Raw genomic sequence first — 20,735 nt, forward strand, 5'->3', positions numbered from 1 at the left:
ATGTTGAGCTGTACTATGAATATGGCTAATCTATATTGCACAATGGCCACTTTCACTTTCCCATCTCACTATCTCCCTTACTCTTTTATTTACCCCTGTGTGTGTCACTTTTTTGTATTTTTTTGTTTGTGATGTATACACGTTTTGTCACTGTGTGGCGAGTAGGGTGTGGGTCCTCGGGCCTACTCTGAAAGTCTTGGGAAGGGGTGGACATAGGCCTTTTGACTTGGTTCGCCCTCTCCTTTGGGGGGTCTCCCTTCGGGGGAGCCCCACTTGTACTTGGGTTGGTCTGTTTCGGCAGACCTTCCAGTAAACGGGGTCTGCCTGGTTTCGGCCAGATGGACCCATTGTCTGGGTACCTCAGTCCCTGTCTGGAGCCTAACGCCCTGGGGGATCTAGGGTAAGGTCCTTCCCTAGTGGAGGACTCTGCACACCCGTTGCACGTTTTTGTGTTTCACTCTCTATGTGTGGGCACTTTTTTTTTTGGCACCGGGTGGAAGTTTTTGCGGTGTGTTTGCACGCCACTGGCTTTTCAATAAAAAAAAAAAAAAAAAAAAAATGAATATGGCTAATCTCTTCTCGCTGATCGCTTCTCGGCCTTTTGGCTAAGATCAAGTGTAGTATCTGTTCTTATCAGTTTCCAGGAGGTGGAGCTTGCTTTCATCCCTGATCCATGGCGAGATGGAGATGGGATGGCGGTTGCTATGCAAAACCTGCTGGAGTAAAGGTGACCTGGACGGTTTGTAGCAGAAAGGGAAGCCTTCTGATGGGGATGGAAAACCACAGGGTCTGAACCAGAGGGTTGGGATCCTGGCCTTCTGGCCTGGATTGGGGCAGCTCTAGCTCCGGACAGTTATTCGTGAGAGAACGCTGGCTCCCCTTTCTCCCACCGGGGGAGCGGACAGTATTTCCCGAATGTAATTAGGTAGGAGGGACGGAACGACGGGGAGGCCTGATGGTAAAGGGCTCTCACCAAGCTTCCAGAACTCCATGCCTTCCTGCCTGGGGTGGGGGCTGCTGTGGTCTGGGCTGGTGGCCAGGGTTGGTCTTTCAAAGCCTATGGAGTAGTGCCCCTGGAGTGGCAGTCCAGGGCTGCCATAAAATCACTGTGAGTGGCAGTCACATTGATTTGAGGCACCATGGTCACTGCACCATAGAACACGCTTTTTTTTTTTTAGTACCTGCTTCTTGGGCCGGGCCTTTTGGCTAGGACCAGAGGAATTTTTTATTCCTGGCCGGTGGGCCTGGTCATTGTTTTACACAATGGCCACCTTTTTCACTCTCCTCTCCCCTATCCCTTCCCCACTTTCTTTTATTTATTTTGATTGAATCCTATGCTTTGTTTTGTCACGTCCTGTACACGTTTGTCTCACTGTGTGGCGAGTAAGGACGGGTCTTCGGGCCAGCCCTGAAAGTCTTAGGAAGGGGTGGACATGGCCTTCTGGCTTAGTTCGCCCTCTCTCATGGGCTCTCCCTTCGGGGGAGCCCCACCTAGTACTTGGGTGGGTTCTGTTTCGGCAGACCCTCCAGAGAACGGGGTCTGTCTGGTTTCGGCCAGATAGACCATTGTAAAGTACCTTTGTCCCCGTCTGGAGCCTAACGCCCCGGGGGATCAGGGAATTGGCACGTCTGTGTACCTTTGCACTTTTTTGTGACCACTCTTTATGCGTGCGCACATTTTTTTGGCACCGGGTGAAGTTTTTTGGGTGTGGTATGCACGCCATAGGCTTTAAAAAAAAAAAATTAATATGGCTAATCTTCACACCTGCCTCTAGGGCCAAGCTTTTTGGCTAGGACCAGAGGAATTTTTTATTCCTGGCCGAAGGGCCGGCCATTGTATTGCACAATGGTCACTTTTACTTCTCCCACTTCTTTCTCCCCACTTTCTTTTAATTTATTCCCCGTGTTTGTCACTTTTTCGTATTTTTTTGTTTGATGTGTTACACGTTTTGTCACTGTGTGATGAGTAGGGTGTGGGTCCTCGGGCCTACCTTGAAAGTCTTGGGATGGGGGGGTGGACATGGCCTTTTGGCTTAGTTCACCCTCTCTCATGGGGTCTCGCTTTGGGGGAGCCTCACCTAGTACTTGGGTGGGTCTGTTTCAGCCAGATGGACCCAAGTGAAGTACCTCAGTCCCCATCTGGAGCCTAATGCCTCGGGGGATCAGGGTAAGGTCCTTCCTAGGGAGTACTAGTGTAACAACCGTTGCACGTTTTGTGTTTCACTCTTTATGTGTGTGCATTTTTTTGGCACCGGGTGGAGTTTTTGGGTGTGTTTCACACGCCACGGGCTTTTCAAAAAAAAAATAAATATGGCTAGTCCCCTTTTATCGTTATCGATCATCCTGTGTGACAATATATTGGGACTCGCCTTTACTTGTTCATTTGGTATCGGTTTCCTGACCCCACATCATTATTGTGTACCTGGTGTTACCTTTGGTGATTTCTGGGATATTACAAGTTGTATTCATTGAACCCGGTGTATCACATGGGCTGGAGTCATTATGGAGGTCACGGCAAAGAGCAGAAGATCCGTCCTATCCAGCGGCTCCTGCGAGGGTAGTGCTACAAAAGTCTCTTTTCAATGTATTTGTGCTTTTGTATTGTTGGTACCATTAGAAGTCTCACTCCACATGTGTTCGGTACATTTATTGCTCCTCCATATTTGGGGATGTGGTGCCCCAGTGATTACCCATCAATCTTTCCTCCATGCCTGTTTATTGGAGTCTAATCAATAAATCTCAGGAGATCGTTGTGTGTCCATGGGATCTGATGACGGCCTCATTGGGGTTGTAAGAATATTTGGGTGGTTTGGCTGTCACTGGTCCTTTCTATGCTCATTATTGGACCCTCCTTAAGCTGGCCATAGATGGATGCACATTTGTCTGGTTCAGCAGAGACTGGAGGAAATTGGATCTGTGTGTGGCCGTTCCCCCTTGTAAGAATTCGATCTAATGACCGACTTCTGTCCGCCGGGAATGTTGGGAAATGTTTCTCCACCCGCTGATCAGAGGGGAGGGGTCTCACTGTCAGAATACAATGTCTCAGCGGGGAGGACTCCTCCATTCAGCTCATTTGTATGGATGGAGGATGGATGATTGGATGACAACAAAGCTCCATCTATGGTCAGCTTCAGTCTTATTAGTCTCTTGTCCATTGTCAGGCTCTATGTCTGTATAGAGCAGATTCTCTCTCTTGGCGGGTAGGATGGGTTTGCGTGTTTTTGGTGAAGAAGTAACAAGGAATACTATGTACCCCATATTCATTAATGTAGGGGGGCTTCAAGGTTCTGATTCAAGTGCACCCCCCGAACCCTGGTCCCTTGTCCCCATCAAGATGGTGCTTTTTGTCACCCCCGGGCAATGTACCCATCCCCTTCTTTTCCTGGCCACCAGGCATGCATGATAAGGGTCTGGGATGGATTTTGGGGGAGCTCACATTTGTTTGTCCTTTATCAAGAACAAGGGTTTGGAATAGATTATGGGGGATGGGGGTGGAAGCCATATATATGTGTAGCCATCTCCTGATACATACCAAGGATTGGATCTGACATCTGGTGGGAATAGTTTTCTCCTCAATGTCCCTTTTTGTTGGAGGACATTGTACGGGTAACACCACTACACATGCAGGTGTAAGGAATCCCCCCCAAGCCTGTTATTTTACCCTTTCACCATCGATGTAGGCCATACACTGGCATTATTGGGGGGTTTACACTCCCAGCTGCTGTAATGCATTCACAGATCATGAAATGAAACTTGAAACTTTGATCTACAGTAACACTTAGAGGTCAATTTATTTAAAAATATATATATATTTGACAAGCGTTTGCCCAGCCTTGATGAATTTTGACCATATTTTCCTTAATACAGTGATTTACTATGATTTACAGTTCCATCTACTGGCCATAATGTGATATTTTCTGAAAATAGCTCAATCAAAAAAAGATAAAGCTCTATGACCATTAAATGGAGTTGATAATCGTAGATAATCACCATATTAAGCTAAATACCTTCATCCAACTAGTGTTTGTATTATTAGACTGCTAACTCTTTTGAACTAACATTGGTCATACAGAGCAAAAGTATATATTGTTTCCATTTTGTTTATATATATATATATATACTGATTTTTGTAGGACAATCATATATACTGATCTTTGTAGGACAATCCTGACCATAGGAAGCCTTGTGCGTCCCAATAAAATGATGGATGTGTTCCATCGGGATTACAAAGTTCTTGTGGCGTGTGATGAGGAAATAACGACCTCTGATCCCGGTGAAGGTTCTGGAAGTTTATTTAGAAGAGAAGAGTTACAAAGTAAAAGTAAAGATTAGAAAGTAGAGAGATGAAGGTGTGCGGAGATCCTTAGACATGGCAGGTGGACCAAGGATCTGACCTCTTCATCATATGGGAGGCTTTTACCCTCCAGTCCTGGACAGTTGTCATGGAGGACCGTCCCAAAGAATTTGTACAAGCAGCACATCATTCATTACAAGAGACATTCATTTCTGTTATCTCTGAACACCTTATCAGCTTGTCCCACCTCCAGACTCCCAAATCCCTCGTTGTAGAAGAAGGAGACCAACTGTCTCTATGTTCCCCAACAAGACCTTCCAAGGATCCGGAGAACAACAATTTGTTCTAATAACATCTTTCTGTAAAGTCATTCTAGACAGAGAACCTGTTATTATATAAAGAACCTAACATTAGCATATAAGCACTTAGTCATGTCATTTCATCATTAGTAAATCATAGGAGAATTATTTCTCTTTATCAGATGAATAGGGCCATAGAGGAAATGGAACAATTGCTCGGCTCCATAAGGATCATAGAGGTGTCTAAACAAAACCTATTGTTCTAATTTTGGATGGAGTGGGGGGGAGGATTATAACCCCTGTCAGGTTTTTACTGCTATCTGGGGCTCCATTAGAGAGATTTCCCCTCACTTCCCGTCCTGGGGACAATATTTTATCAGACAGGAAACGAAGGAAGATCTACAACAGGGACACAAACAGAAATAAAACTCTGACAGGGGTTCTAGTCTTCTCCTACTCAACTAAAGAAAAAGGATTTTTATTTCTGTCTGTGCTCTTGTTGGAGATTTCCCCTCACTTCTTGTCTGGTAAAATGTTGTCACCAGGACAGGAAGTGAGAGGAAATATCTCTAATGGAGCCCCAGAAATCAGTAAAAACCTGACAGGGGTTCTAATCCTCCCCACTCCATCTATATCTGAAAATAAAACACATTTTGGCTATAGATACACTATAAAGGTGAGGGCTCCAGGGCTGTCACCCCAATCCTAATACACTTAGTGTGTCACTGACCCAGAACAAGCATGCAGCCAGTGAAGGCTGAACACTCTGACCTCCTGCATGCTTGCTCCTGGTCAGTGACACACTAGGTAGTGAAGTGAGGTTTAGGATGAAGATGACGGCCCCGGAACCTGCAGCTTTATAAATAAATCACTCATGTTTATTGTCCTCTGCTTCCTCCTATTGGCTGAGTATTGCACCAATCAGATTCTCCACCCTCTGATGTCACCAGTCTCTGAGCAGATTTCTCACATCTGATTCTCCTCACATATCTTTATACAACCTCCATATAGCCATACCCCAACATGGAGGGGCTCAGTGAAGGTGGTGGTGAAGGTGTGGAGATGTCGGATCGGGTCATACAGATCATAAAAGGAGATCCGCCCGCCCTCATAATCCAGAACTATCCTGACTCCGTTACCTGAGACTTTATAGGGTAATTGCATCTGATTATTGTTATGTATCACTGAGTACTGATCACCCTCCATACACCATACACCACATCTCCTCTCCAAACCCCAGGACTTCTTATTATAGCCAATCTTTGACTGACCTCCTCTCCTGTCTATACTGGGGTAACACATCCCGACTGTCCATTCTTCTGTCTCCCCGACATCCACTTCCCAGGAATGTCTCCCTGAGGAGAAACTCTGACTGCTCATCACCTGATTATACTTAAATCTCTCTGGTGTTTCTGGGTTATTCTGCCAAGCAAATATCCAGGACACAGTTTTCCCATCATCTGATATATGTAGATTATTACCAGCTGTCCTCACATCCAGTAATATGTCTGTAACCCCCGACACCCCCGATGTTTGCTGTACAGCCCCAGTATTTGGTTCTCCATCCTGGTGGGGAGAGTGTTGTATGGTTGGGGTGGGTTGGGGACTTCTCTTGGATGGTTGTGTGGGTTGGGGTGGCTTGGTGTGACCTTCGCCCTTTGTAGTAGAAGGTGGATAGACATGCGTGCCTGTATATTTCTCTATATTTACCCCAGACATGATATCAGATAAACCTGTGCGTAATGTGTGTGAGATCCCCCCCACATCCAGATCCTCTCCATCATGGAGGAGTTTATCATGTCTCTCTCTGTCCTCATCATCTCCATCCTCAGTATCACACAAGTCACCTGTGTCTGATTCCTGTAGGACAGTCAGTGGATCCGTAATGTTACACAGCTCCTCAATGTAATATATCTTACTGTACAGCTCGTCCTTCTTTATTTCCAGCTCCCGGATCATATCCAGAACAGAAAGGGAGACCCGCTCTGCCTGCCCGCAGATTTCCCTCAGGACTCTCTTCTCCAGGTCTTCCAGACGTCTCCTGAGGTCTCTGAACAGGGCAGTGACTCTCTTGGTTTCATCATCTGCTTCTCCTTGTACTTTCCTCCTGTGTTCCTGCAGACTCTGGACTCTTTTCTCCGTCTCCTCTCTCTCTGTCATCAGTTTCTGCAGAACATTCCTCAGTTTCTTCTTCTTCTTCTCAGAGGCCTCATCCAGAGTCTCCACCTGGTGTCCCCGATGTTCTCCATCCAGCCTGCAGGACATACAGATACAGGAGGAGTCCTCAGTGCAGTAATCCTCCAGGATCTTCTTATGGACGGAGCATTTCCTGTTCTCCAGGGAAGTGGTGGGGTCACATAAGACGTGTTCTGGTGACTTGCTGTGGACTCTCAGGTGATCGTCACACAGAGAAGCTTCACACATCAGACAGGATTTCACAGCAGGTACGGGAGTGTGAATACAGTAAGTACAGAAGACCCCGGTTTTGTCCTTATCACCCTGTGTAGTCTGGAGGGTCTCCAATATCTTACACAGAGTAATGTTCTTCTGAAGGACGGGACGTTCCTGGAACTCTTCTCTACATTCAGGACAGGAATATTCTAAATCCTCCTCCTGTGTATCCAGCACACGACTAATACAGTCCCAGCAGAAGTTGTGTCCACATCTCAGGGTTACAGGATCCGTATAAATGTTCAGACAGACCGAACATTCCAGATTCTCCTTCAGATGAGAAGACGCCATCGCTGAGGACAAGTAAAGTGAGAAGATTGAACTCAGTCTGACTTATTTTTTAGGGTAGAAAGCAATGTACAATGTTCAAGAATCTATAACTGTCATGTGGTTATTTTCACACTTATTTTAACACTATGATTGGTTGATGGGTTTACTGCACATTGCTCTTTGAACCTCCTTATGGAAAATTCCCGAGTGATAAGAAAGGGCGTGTTCCATGTTTATCTACACAGAGATGGTGTAACCATATAATCATCATCAGAGACCGCATCACTTTTCTCTGCAGAAATATTTTATATTGTTATCAGATCACGTAATATGAACTGTCTGTGTTACCCCAAATCCACCAATCACAGCCACACTGTCATTTTCTATTGAAGATTGGAATCTGATGGCTGCTTGGTTAGACAGCACAGACAGTACTTATTACAGGCACTTTCACCACCGCTATAACCTTATGTGTGAAAATGGTGACCTCCATGCCTCCAATCTGTATCGAGTAAACACAATTGCTGTGTCCTCTGCTGTGGCAGAGTGTACCCACATGTAGCACTAACTCACGGTGGAGCTGCTGGTTTAAGCGGGCTTGTTACCTTCACTCTCGATACCTCTGTTCCACCGGCACCGGGTCTAGGGTTCCGTTGAGTTTACCTCTGGACGATATAAGCACCAACACTTGAGTACGTTTTCAATGCTTTATTGAACCAAGTAATGAAGGAAGTAGCAGGAAAGAGGCAGGAGGAAAACTGCAGGGAAGCGCAAATACCTCTCTTTAGGTTTCTTTAGAACATCCTTTAAAGTTGAATACTGTAATTGAATGCAATCCCCTTTTTGTGGGACACGATCTTTGCCTGCCTGGATAGGCCTCTCTCACTTGCCTAGCAGCCAGTACGTAGCACGAACAAAAGTCTCTGCCACAGACTTCCTTGAAATAAACCCGTACGATCCTCTGCCACAGGATGTATTGGTTCACGATGAACGTCAGACACAGTGCTTGGAACTCTAAGCCAACCCAGCAGTACTATGCAATAAGACTACTTCAGGATACGTCCTCCAACCGAGTCACCAGGCCCCTCTCCAGACCAGCACGTTGCATGATCCTTCCATGACGGGTCCTCCCCTGGGATCTTCTCGGTTGTCCAGCTTCTTCACTCTGGATAGACAGCTCAGGACCATTCCTCGGCTGCTGTGGTAGGCCCCAGACAGGCTTCTGGGCCCACCCACATGCCGCAGCGACGCGGGCCTCAGGAACGGAGGACCACGAGGTGGTACTCTAACACATACCTGTCGGCCAGGAGGGCCAGCAGGTGGCTGAAAACGAACTCCTAAACATGGCGTCTGTCCCATAAATACCCTCTCCCAGAATGCAACTCAGAGGGCCACCTCCAACGAGTTGTCCCCGGGACAAAGGAGCACTCATCCGCTTTAACGCGTTGCTATTCCAACACCCGCCGATGGTGACAACGACACCCACCGGCACAATGTGGAACCACACGCAACATCAGCCAAGCTGGAACAGAGGCAAATCTAACTTCCTATAATGAGCAGTTCACTAAATTTACCTATCAGATGGTAGATCGTAAATCTACCAGTGCTACACCAATGTTCCATAGCCCCCCATATATCTAACATTGGAGATGAGTGAGTCTTCAGAAATTGATTTACGGGACATGTGTGGGTTTTGGACCCAAATCACTCTCCTGAGATTGCTGTGAGCTGCACTGTGCAAGTCTGGTGGGTAAAGCAAGCTAAAATGAATCTGCCACAAAACATAGTGTAGCACTATTGGTAACCAGTTTAGTATAATTTGAAGGGATATGGATCTTAATCTACCCAATATCTACGTTACGAATGTCCCAGGCCCAATTACTTGGCAATAAATGTCCCATGCACATCCCTCTCAGGGAGATGTTCTTTTCTCTGGATGATCGGAATGATGGGCACCGGTCGCTTTAGTTAGGATTTTGTAGAGTTTATGACAGTAGTACATGGAGAAATAGAAAGGATACCTGGAGGTTTCTACTCAGAACAGAAGTCCTTTGGTCTTCTCCATGTCTCTGTAGCCTTTTGGGTCCTTCTCTCACAGGGTGATACTAGCTGGACATTCAGACTACAAAGTGGTTCCTTACCAGCTGAGGTTCTCGTTGTATCTCGGTTTTAGAATTTAAGGCAGAACAGCGAGGAAAGGTTCATGTGTTACCTCCCAACTCAGTCCTTCACTCACCGCCTCCATGCGGGGACAACTGCAGTCTGTTTAATCCGTATATATATTCTCACACCTTGTTTAGATCTATGTGCCTCACTGGACGGACACCAGCCGATGTGTATGCACACCAAATTGGGACAGCCTAGAGGGGAGAAGTCTAACCTACCTGAGACAAAAGACTTAATTCTTCACCATTCTGGACAAAGTGTAAAATTCATCAGTCCCATCCCATACAGTCGAAAAAGCTTCTGTAAATCCTGGTGGTGCAGAGAGGAGTTGTTAGACATCACATATGCCGGCTTTATGATAAAATATGGGGAAGTTTTTAATATTTAGGTCCTTTTACACTACTACTGGTACTGTGAGGTATACTCATCAGAGTTTGGTGCCTACACAGAGCAGAACAACAGCTGGAACCATTCCTCGTACATGTACAATTCAAAACTTGACACATTTTTGAGTTTTTAAAGCTTGTGATGATCAAACTCCTACCTGCGCTAATGAGGTCATACACAGTGGCCGCCCCTACCATACCATTGGATAGTCGTTGTGGGTTACTTTGATCTCTAAGGTATAGCAATCTTTTCTATGCACCCCCCCCCCCCCCCCCCCGGGGTATTAAATCTAAAAATTTATAAGATGTCTGATTGGCATAAAGAATGGAGAAATCTGAAGTGACTGTTGTGTGTGGTTGTATTGTATCATCAGAGTGTAGGTGGGGTGCAGTGGCAATAACATGCACAGTCCAGATACAACGTGAAGAACTTGTATTGAAGTAATGCAAAAGGCAGTTTACAATAAACCCAGCAGGAAGACAGCCCAACCTGGAAGGTGCTGGGAGCGTTATTGAGGCCAAAGGGCATGGTGAATGCGGTCTTCTCATGGTCCTGGTCTCGCACTGGGATTTTCCAGTATAGCCGTTGGCCAGATCCAAGATGATGAATTTGACTCGTCCATGGGCCATTAGGGATTCCTTTACCTGATGGACTGTGGCTTTCCTTGATCACTCCACTCTGATGAAGCATGTTGCAGAGTAACTCCTTGACTTTATGGAAGAATACTGGGGGGAATGTGGCAGTACCACTCCCAGATGGGCAGTGCTTCCCCCATGTGTATGGGGTGGTCGATAGCTTTTGTAAACCCATAATCCTCAGGACTGGTGGCGAACACCAGCACGTGTTTTTTCAGCAGCTGACGAAGCAGTCTTTGTTGGGGTAAAGGAAAGTTGCTTCAGTAGAGACCTATTGTTTTGTGTCTCATCCCAGTAGGCCATAGCTGCCTGTAGAAGGGAGCAGACCCATTTCACCCCCTGGTTGGGCCTCAGAGATACAGTGACGAGGCACCACGTAGATATCAGTCAAGATGGCATGCATGAGCAGTGCTATGGATCTTGTTCCCAGGCTGATGACTTGCACCGAAACTCCCCCTATGGAACTTGGATAAGGTATGGCCCATCAGCCACTCCCCTGCTGTCAGAATATTCTTGCTGGCTTCTACCAAAACAGTTGCTCCCTGTAACTTCTGGCGGGCCCCCCACAGGGAGTGACCAGACCACCTTTTGCAGGGGTACCACAAATAATTTTTACTATGGGGGGTGAACGAACCACTCCCACTTGCTTCCGGTTGTTCCCTGTTTGGCCTGCGCTGGGCCTCGTAGGCCTGGAGCACTCTGAGCCACACTGCTGGCAGGCAAAAGCCACAGGCCTCCCAACTTGAATGTTTATATTTGGCCAACAGTCAGGGTAAGTCCAGGTCTTTCAAAATGTTCATACCCAGCACAAAGGGGCACTGTTGGGTTGACTGAACTGTGGGCTACCACCACCCCTACCCACTCCACCACCTGGTCTTCAATTTGAATCCTCACACAGGTGACGCCTTTGACCAGGATAGGTATAGGTTTGGATGTTGCAGGTTGTGCTTTAGCTTTCTCTTGCAAGGCTTTTTGAACTGAAGAAGAACCTTCGCCTCAGCTGCGGAAGGGGTACCTCCTTCCCAAGTAGACCCTCTAAGTGTGACACAATCTGTAGCTTGCTCCTCTTCTGGCAACACCACTACCTTGTGGCAAGCGTCATCCTCTAAGGCGTTAATAACCAGCTCCACCACCAGCCAGGTGGACACTCAGGGACAACCCCCCCCCCTTTGCATTCAGGGCGGGGTAAACTGTCCAATAACAATAGACACACAGGTCAGGTGTATTCACCTGCAGAGAGGGGCTGCTGGAGGAATCCCCCCCCCCCCCACATAGACATACATCCCATAATATACTTTTCTCCCAAGGCAGACAGACACAATAGAACAATGGGATACAACCACACCCCAAACGATCCCAGCAAAGAGTCCAACAGCATGAGACAACAACCAATATATACAACATTCCAGTGTGGCTGTACAGCGAGTCCGACTAGCACAGATCATTAGTGGGGTTCTCTGCCACCATGCGCCCCTAATGGACACAGGGTGATTTACACATAGAAGGGGCCGGGGGAGTTGGACAAGGAGTTTCCAGAGTTCTCCAAGGTAAGCTGAGTTCCACAAACCCCCCCCCACCCAAAGTGACTCCGTCACACTCCGCCTCCATGGGAGGAGTCCTGCTGACTGTTGTCTATTGGCCTCCCCTCTCTAACAGCACATGACATCAGAAGGGGCGGGGTCACTCGGTTACGTCATTGGGTGGCCCCGCTTCTGCCTATATAACAGCTGTCACAGCCAAGAGACAGCAGTCTGCGGGACGCCTCCCATGGAGGCAGAATTATTTTTATTTTTTTCTATTTTTTGGGTCCATCTGCGCCGTGATTGAAGATGGATGGACACTTTTATTTATTTTTTAAATAAAGGACTTGTCAAACTGTGTATTGCGGTCTTTACTTTTTGACACATTTTTTGGTGAATGGGTAGGGGTACAATGTACCACAACCCATTCATATAGGTGGGGCCCCCTTGTTAAAGGTGGCTTCCAGATTCCAATAAGCCCCCCGCCCGCAGACCTCCACAACCAATGGCCAGGGTTGTGGGGATGAGGCCCTTAAATCATACCAGGCACCCAAAGCTTCCTCCCCATGTTTAGGGCAAGTGGCCTGGTATGATTCAGGAAGGGGGGCGCTCGCTGGTCCTCCCCAATCCTGGCCTGCAAGGCTGCTTGCTTGGATAAGGGTCTGGTATGGAAACCCTTGGGGGGGCCCACGCCGTTTTTTGTTTTTTTACATTTTGGCATGGAGTTCCACTTAAAATCTATACCAGACCCAAAGAGCCTGGTATGGACTGCGGGGGTGGGGGGGGACTCATGCCGTTTTCTTCCTAATTCTGTCATAGGGTTCCCCATAACCACTTCAATACAATATATTATATACTGTACACTGCACTATATATCCTGCACTGTATTATATATACACTACACTGACTTCACTGTATACTCTGGACTGCAGTATATATACACAATACGGACTGCATATATACTCTGCAGAAAAATTGGACCTTAGGTGTTAGTTAAGGATGAGCTCCGGCGTGTTCGCATGGCGCACGTGCCGAGCCCGCCAGGAAGTCGGCACGGCGCAGCGCTAATCACAGGCAGGGAGACATTTCCCGATCTCTGCAGCCGCACATCGGGAAATGTCTCACTGCTTGTGATTAGCGCTGCGCCGTGCCGACTTCCTGGCGGGCTCGGCACGTGCGCCATGCGAACACGCCGGAGCTCATCCCTAGTGTTAGTGGTGCCAGAAAACTGTAACCCCCCTTACTCTTGTTGGGTGCAGGAACGGGCCCTGCTGTTAAATATTATTTCAAAATTTGTAATTACATGCTCCTGTTAAGTAGGGGCAGAATAATTGGGCCTTGAGTGTTGGTGGTGCTCTAAACCAAAAATATTGTTGGAAGCTAGCGTCATCAATAGGGATGAGCCGAACACCCCCCGGTTCGGTTCGCACCAGAACCTGCGAACGGACCGAAAGTTCGCACGAACGTTAGAACCCCATTGACGTCTATGGGACTCGAACGTTCGAAATCAAAAGTGCTCATTTTAAAGGCTAATTTGCATGGTATTGTCCTAAAAAGTGTTTGGGGACCCGGGTCCTACCCCAGGGGACATGTATCAATGCAAAAAAAACTTTTAAAAACGGCCGTTTTTTCGGGAGCAGTGATTTTAATGATGCTTAAAGTAGAAAAAAAAAGTGAAATATTCCTTTAAATATCGTACCTGAGGGGTGTCTATAGTATGCCTGTAAAGTGACGCGTGTTTCCCGTGTTTAGAACAGTCCCTGCACCAAATGTCATTTTTAAAGGAAAAAATCTCATTTAAAACTGCTTGCGGGTTTAATGTCATGTCGGGTCCTGGCAATATGGATGAAAATCAGTGAGACAAACGGCATGGGTACCCCCCAGTCCATTACCAGGCCCTTTGGGTCTTGTATGGATATTAAGGGGAACTCCGCACCCAAATTAAAATAAGGAAAGGTGTGGGGCCACCAGGCCCTATATACTCTGAACAGCAGTATACAGGCTGTAGGTTTGTTGTTAAGTAGAATCTCTTTGTAATTTTGAACGGGTACATTTTTAACGTGTTTAGCTCCAGCCAAAAAATCTTTTTTAAGCTTTTTGGAAAACATAGGGAAGGGTTATCACCCCTGTGACATTTGTTTTGCTGTCTTTCCTCCTCTTCAGAAGATTTCACCTCACTTTTTGTCCCAATGGATTGGAAAGCATCAGTGGAAAGGAGAAATGTTTTTCCCATATTAACTCTTACAGGAGAGAATTTCCCTTCCTAGGGGTAGATTTATTCTCACTTCCTGTTGTCTCCTTCCGTTTGCAAGTAGGAGTCGTTTGTAAGTTAGTTGTTTGAAAGTAGGGTCCTGCCCTATATACTCAGCAGAAATTTGGGCCTTAGGTGTTGCTGTGGCCACAACACTGTAAGCCCTCACAGGGCCCTGCTGTGAAATATTAGATCAAGAATTGTAATTACATGCCCCTGTTGAACAGGAGCTGAAAAATTAGGCCTTAGGCACTGGTGCTGGTGCCACAACACTGCAACCCCTCACAGACACTCTAGTTGGAATGCAGGAACGAGCCCTGCTGCAAAGTATTACATCAAAAATCGTAATTACACGCCCCTGTTAAACAGGGGCTGAAAAATTGTGCCTTAGGCACAGGTGGTGGCGTCCAGAACCAAAAATGCTCTTACAAGCTATCAGCGTGATGATTGAGGAGGAAGAGGATAATTACTCAGGAATAGTCACTCAGCATCAGCATAGGCAGTCTTTGAAGGGATCTGAGATTTCAAAAAAAATTATTCGGTTACATCAGCATCAGGTGCTTGGTAGCTGGTGGTGATCCAAGACTCATTCATTTTTATGAAGGTCAGTCGATCGACCGAGTCAGTGGACAGACGCACCCTGTGATCGGTTACCACGCCTCCAGCAGCACTGAATGTGCGTTCCGAAAGAACGCTGGATGCAGGACAGGCCAGTAGCTCAATTGCATACTGTGCAAGCTCTGGCCAGTGATCCATCCTCAAGACCCAGTAACCCAGAGGATTTTCGGTGGGAAAGGTGTCCAAGTCTGATCTTGCCCCTAGGTATTCCTGCACCATGTAAAACAGACGCTGGCGATGGTTGCTGGAACCGATCATACCTTGGGGCTGCGGACCAAAAAATTGTCTGAACGCATCGGTCAGACGGCCACCTTCTCCACCGCTCCTTCTTTGACTGACCGAAGCCTCAGCAACACGTTGTCCAGAAACAGGAGTTTGTAACCTCCCAGTCTCTGGGAACGCGTTGCACAGACCTTTCTGCAAGGCCTCCCGAAGATGTTTCATCCTCTGCTCCCTCTGCGATGGCAAGATAAGGTCCGCAACCTTACCCTTGTAACGTGGATCAAGGAGGGTTGCCAGCCAGTATTGGTCCTTCTCCTTGATACCACGAATACGAGGATCCTTACGCAGGCTTTGCAGGATCAGGGAGGCCATGCAGCGTAGGTTTGCTGAGGCATTCGGTCCGGAGTCCTCTGGGTCACTAAGGACGACATGGTCCGCAGCCACCTCCTCCCAGCCACGTACAAGTCCATGTGTTTCTTGGGACTGATCCCTTAAAGACTGCTGCTGATGCTGAGTGCCAGGCTCCACCTCCATACTGACACAATCTTCCTCCTCCTCTTCCTCCTCCTCTTCCTCCTCGTCCTCTTCCTGTGTGATCGGCGGGCACGCAGGAACACTGTCTGGATAAAGGGGGCCTTGAGAGCTAAGGAAGTCCTCCTCTTCCTGCCTCTGTTCTGCCTCAAGTGCCCTGTCCATTATTCCATGCAGCGTGTGCTCCAACAGGTGGACAAGGGGGACAGTGTCACTGATGCATGCACTGTCACTGCTCACCATCCTCGTGGCCTCCTCAAATGGTGACAGGACAGTGCATGCATCCCTGATCATGGCCCACTGGCGTGGGGAAAAAAAACCAAGCTCCCCTGACCCTGTCCTGGTGCCATAGTTGCACAGGTACTCATTGATGGCCCTCTGCTGCGTGTGCAGCCGCTGCAGCATGGCCAACGTTGAGTTCCACCTGGTGGGCATGTCACAGATTAGGCGGTTCTTGGGCAGGTTAAACTCCTTTTGGAGGTCCGTCAGCCGAGCACTGGCATTATATGACCGGCGGAAATGCACACAGACTTTCCTGGCCTGCCTCAGGACATCCTGTAAGCCCGGGTACCTGCCCAAGAACCGCTGCACCACCAAGTTAAGGACGTGAGCCAAACAGGGCACATGGGTCATATGTCCCTGTCGGAGGGCAGAGAGGAGGTTGGTGCCATTGTCGCAAACCACCATTCCTGCCTTAAGTTGGCGTGGCGTCAACCACCTCTGAACCTGCCCCTGCAGAGCTGACAGAACCTCTGCCCCAGTGTGGCTCCTGTCCCCCAAGCACACCAGCTCAAGCACCGCATGGCATCTTTTGGCCTGCGTACTTGCGTAGCCCCTTGAACGACTACGGAGCACCATAGAGGTCATAGAGGCCATGGAGGAAGAAGAAGAGGAGGGGGTGGAGGAGAGAGGTGTGTCACAATCATTAGCATTTTGGAGGCGTGGTGGTGGAACAACCTCCAACACTACTGCACCTTGTCCTGCATCCTTCCCAGCTGCCAGCAGAGTCACCCAATGCGCCGTGAAACTTAGGTAACGTCCCTGTCCATGCCTGCTGGACCATGAGTCAGCGGTAATATGCACCTTACCGCTGACCGCCCTGTCCAGCGAGGCATGGACATTGCCTTCCACATGCTGGTAGAGAGCCGGAATCGCCTTCCGTGAGAAAAAGTGGCGTTTGGGTACCTGCCACTGAGGAACTGCACATTCCACAAACTCACGGAAGGGGGCAGAGTCTACCAACTGAAAAGGCAGCAGTTGAAGTGCTAGCAATTTTGCCAAGCTAGCATTCAACCGCTGGGCATGTGGATGGCTGGGAGCAAACTTCTTTCGGCGGTGCAGCAGCTGGGGCAGGGAAATTTGCCTGGTACAATCTGACGTCGGTGTACCAAAATCAGATTGCCCACAAGTACGTGGCTGTGACACACCTAATTCTACACCTTCATTCCTCTCAGTGCAGGTCTCAGAGAGGACTGAAGGTCTAGTGGGGTTGGAAATCTCAGCTGATAAGGAGCAAGCAGAGGTCCTCTTTGTTCTTTGGTGTGGGTCTTTTAGATACGCTTGCCAACGAACTGCATGGCAGGTCAACATATGTCTGGTCAAGCATGTGGTACCCAAGCGGGAGATGTTTTGGCCACGCGAGATACGCTTGAGACATATGTTGCAAATAGCAGTGGTGCGATCTGATGCACTCGTCTCAAAAAAGGCCCACACCAAAGAACTTTTTGAATAACGCGCAGAGACTGCAGCGCCCTGCACATGTGGAGCTTTGGGGTGTGATGCAGTCAATGTGCTGCCCTTAGGCTAGCCCCTGGAGGGCATCCTGCCTCGTTGGTGATGTGCCACCTCCTCCTCCTCCTCCTCCTCTTCTCTCCTATCAGGCACCCACGTTGAGTCAATGACCTCATCATCCCCTCCCTCCTCATCACTGGAGCAAACCTGGCAGTATGCTGCAGCAGGGGGAGCATGACTGCCAGATTGCTGTCCTTCTTGGGCACCCCCTCTGTCCGTGCTCATGTTACTGCCTTCATCGAGCTCAGTATCATCATCAGAGCCTTCCAAACGCTGGGCATCCTCCTGGAGCATGTACCCAACACTGTGGTCAAACAGTTCGAGGGACTCCTCAGGAGGACATGGTGGGGCTAGGGAAGGAGTCACTGATGACATTGAGCCGAGGGAAGAGGCCGCTGCTTTGCCAGACAAAGTACCCTGGGCATGGGTGAGAGAGGATGAGGAGGATGAGGACGGCTTGGTCATCCACTCGACCAAGTCTTCCGCATGTTGCGGCTCAACATGGCCAGCTGCCGAAAAAAAGGCCAAGCGTGTCCCATGGCCACGTGCTGATGAGGATGCACCGTCTCCACGACCAGCACTAGACACAGAGCCTGCTTGCCCTCTCTTATTGGCTTGTGACTGTCTGCCTCTCCTTCTTATATATATATATATGTACTGATACTGCAGCTAGCAAAATCAACTGCCTGCCTGTAGTATGAGAACACCACCAACCTTCTACAGGTAGCTTTAGCTGAACACTGTGAGGTGGACGCACCCCACTAACTTGTAGGTTTAGCAGAACACTGTGAGCAAGACGCACTGCACTAACTGTAAATAGTCTAGCTGCCTGACTGTGGTACTAATAGGATCAAAAGAACACCAGCAATTTTATTTAAAATACTGTAACAAGACAAGCCTGCCTGTCAGTAAGAAGATAACAGGAACGGATCTAGCTGAACACTGTGAGGTGGACGCACCCCACTAGCTTGTAGGTTTAGCAGAACACTGTGAGCAGGACGCACCCCACTAACTTGTAGGTTTAGCTGAACACTGTGAGGTGGACGCACCCCACTAACTTGTAGGTTTTGCTGAACACTGTGAGCAGCACGCACCCCACTAACTTGTAGGTTTAGCAGAACACTGTGAGCAGGACGCACTGCACTAACTGTAAATAGTCTAGCTGCCTGACTGTGGCACTAATAGGATCAAAAGAACACCAGTAATTTTCTTCAAAATACTGTAACAAGACAAGCCTGCCTGTCAGTAGGAATATAACAGGAACAGATCTAGCTGAACACTGTGAGCAGGACGCACTGCACTAAATGTAAATAGTCTAGTAGATAACAGGAACGGATCTAGCTAAACTGAATACAGTGTATATATATATATATATATATGCAACACCTGGGATGCATATATATACACAATACACTTTAAGTGCAGCTAACTGACTGACTGTCCTGCCTAATCTAGCTAACTCAAATGAAATGACACTGTCTCTCTCTCTCTCTAAGCACACCGGAACACACTGCACAGGGCCGCCGTGCAGGCGGCCTTATATAGTGTGGGGCGTGTACTAAATCCCCTGAGCCATAATTGGCCAAAGCCTCCTTGGCTTTGGCCAATTATGGCTCTCTGTTAAGGCGGCGCTGTGATTGGCCAAGCATGCGGGTCATAGTGCATGCTTGGCCAATCATCAGCAAGCAATGCACTGCGATGCCGCAGTGAATTATGGGCCGTGACGCGCCACACGAATTTGGCGCGAACGGCCCATATCGTTCGCAATTCGGCGAACGATCGAACAGCCGATGTTCGAGTCGAACATGGGTTCGACTCGAACACGAAGCTCATCCCTAGTCATCAATATTCAGGAGGAATAAGATAGCAGCATAGGCAGTCTTCAAGGGATCCCACATCCATAGCAAATTCGATCAGTTACATCAGCATCAGGGGCTTGATAGCTGCAGATCCTGGACTGATTCATTTTTATAAATGTGAGCCCATCAACGGAGTCTGTGGACAGGCGCACTCTTTGATCCATTACAAACCCTCCAGCAGCACTGAATGTGCATTCAGAAAGAACGCTGAATGCAGGACAGGCCAGTAGCTCGATTGGATAGTGGTCCATCCTCAAGACCCAATAACCCAGTGGATGCTCTGTTGGAAAGGTCTCCAAGTCTGCTCTTGCCCCAAGATATTCCTGCACCATGTAATTCAGACGCTGGCGATGGTTGCTTGAACCGATCAGACCTTGGCGCTGAGGACTGAAAAATTGTTTAAGGGCATCGGTCAGCTCTCTTTCTATTGACCGAACAAAGCCTCAGCAACACGTTGTCCAGCACCAGGAAATAGTACCCTCCCAGGGTCTGGAAATGCATTACACAAACTTCTCTTCAAGGTCTCCTGAAGATGTTTCATCCTCTGCTCCCTCTGCTAAGGCAGGATGATTTCTGCAACTTTACCATTATAACGTAGATCAAGAAGGGATGCCAGCCAGTACTGATCCCTCTCTTTGATACCACGAATCCTAGGGTCCTTTCACAGGCTTTACAGAATCAGGGAGGCCATGCAGCATAAGTTTGCAGAGGCATTTGATTCTGAGTCCTCTGAGTCACTAAGGATGACATTATCCATAACAACCTCCTCCCAGCCATATACAACTCCATGGGTTTCCGGGGACTGAAAATCATCCCTTGAAAACTGCTGCGTGTTATCCTCTACATCCATGCTGGCACAATCCTCCACCTCTTCTTCCTGTGTGTTTGGCGGTCCTGCAGGAATGCTATCTGCATAAAGGGGGCCTTGAGAGGAAAGGAAGTCCTCCTCTTCCTCCCGCTGTTCTGCCTCAAGTGCCCTGTCCATGATTCCAAAAAGTGTGTGCTCTAGCAGGAAGACTAGAGGGACAGTGTCACTAATGTATGCATTGTCGCTGCTCACCATCCTTATGGCTTCCTCAAATAGTGACAGGATAGTGCATGCATCCTTGATCAGTAGCCACTGGCGTGGCAAAAAGAAGCCAAGCTCACCTGACCCTGTCCTTGTGCCATACTCACACAGGTACTCATTGATGGCCCTCTGCTGTGTGTGCAGCCGCTGCAGCATTGCCAACATTGAGTTCCACCTGGTGGGCATGTCACAAATGAGGCAGTTGGTGGACAGGTTGCATTCCCGTTGAATGTCAGCAAGCCGAGCACTGGCATTGTATGACCGGCGGAAATGACCACAGACTTTCCTGGCCTGCCTCAGGAGATCTTGTAAGCCTGGGTACCTGCTCAAGAACCACTGCACCACCAAATTCAGGACATATGCCAAACATGG

At 48.2% G+C, this 20,735-nt stretch overlaps 1 protein-coding gene and 1 pseudogene across 1 annotated transcript; one reads left to right on the forward strand and one right to left on the reverse strand.

The window, feature by feature from the left end:
- The first annotated feature begins 585 nt into the window (after window positions 1-585).
- LOC141124328 (U2 spliceosomal RNA) lies at window positions 586-718 on the forward strand (annotated as a pseudogene).
- Window positions 719-4,276: 3,558 nt separating this feature from the next.
- On the reverse strand, window positions 4,277-7,389 carry LOC141129493 (E3 ubiquitin/ISG15 ligase TRIM25-like). Its single transcript, XM_073617551.1, has one exon. The coding sequence runs from the start codon at window positions 7,333-7,335 to the stop codon at window positions 5,560-5,562; it is 1,776 nt and encodes a 591-aa protein (XP_073473652.1). The 5' UTR covers window positions 7,336-7,389; the 3' UTR covers window positions 4,277-5,559.
- Between the last annotated feature and the right edge of the window lie 13,346 nt (window positions 7,390-20,735).

The sequence above is a fragment of the Aquarana catesbeiana genome, linkage group LG01 (genome assembly GCF_042186555.1).
Source record: "Aquarana catesbeiana isolate 2022-GZ linkage group LG01, ASM4218655v1, whole genome shotgun sequence".
In the NCBI taxonomy this organism is placed as follows: Eukaryota; Metazoa; Chordata; class Amphibia; order Anura; family Ranidae; genus Aquarana; species Aquarana catesbeiana.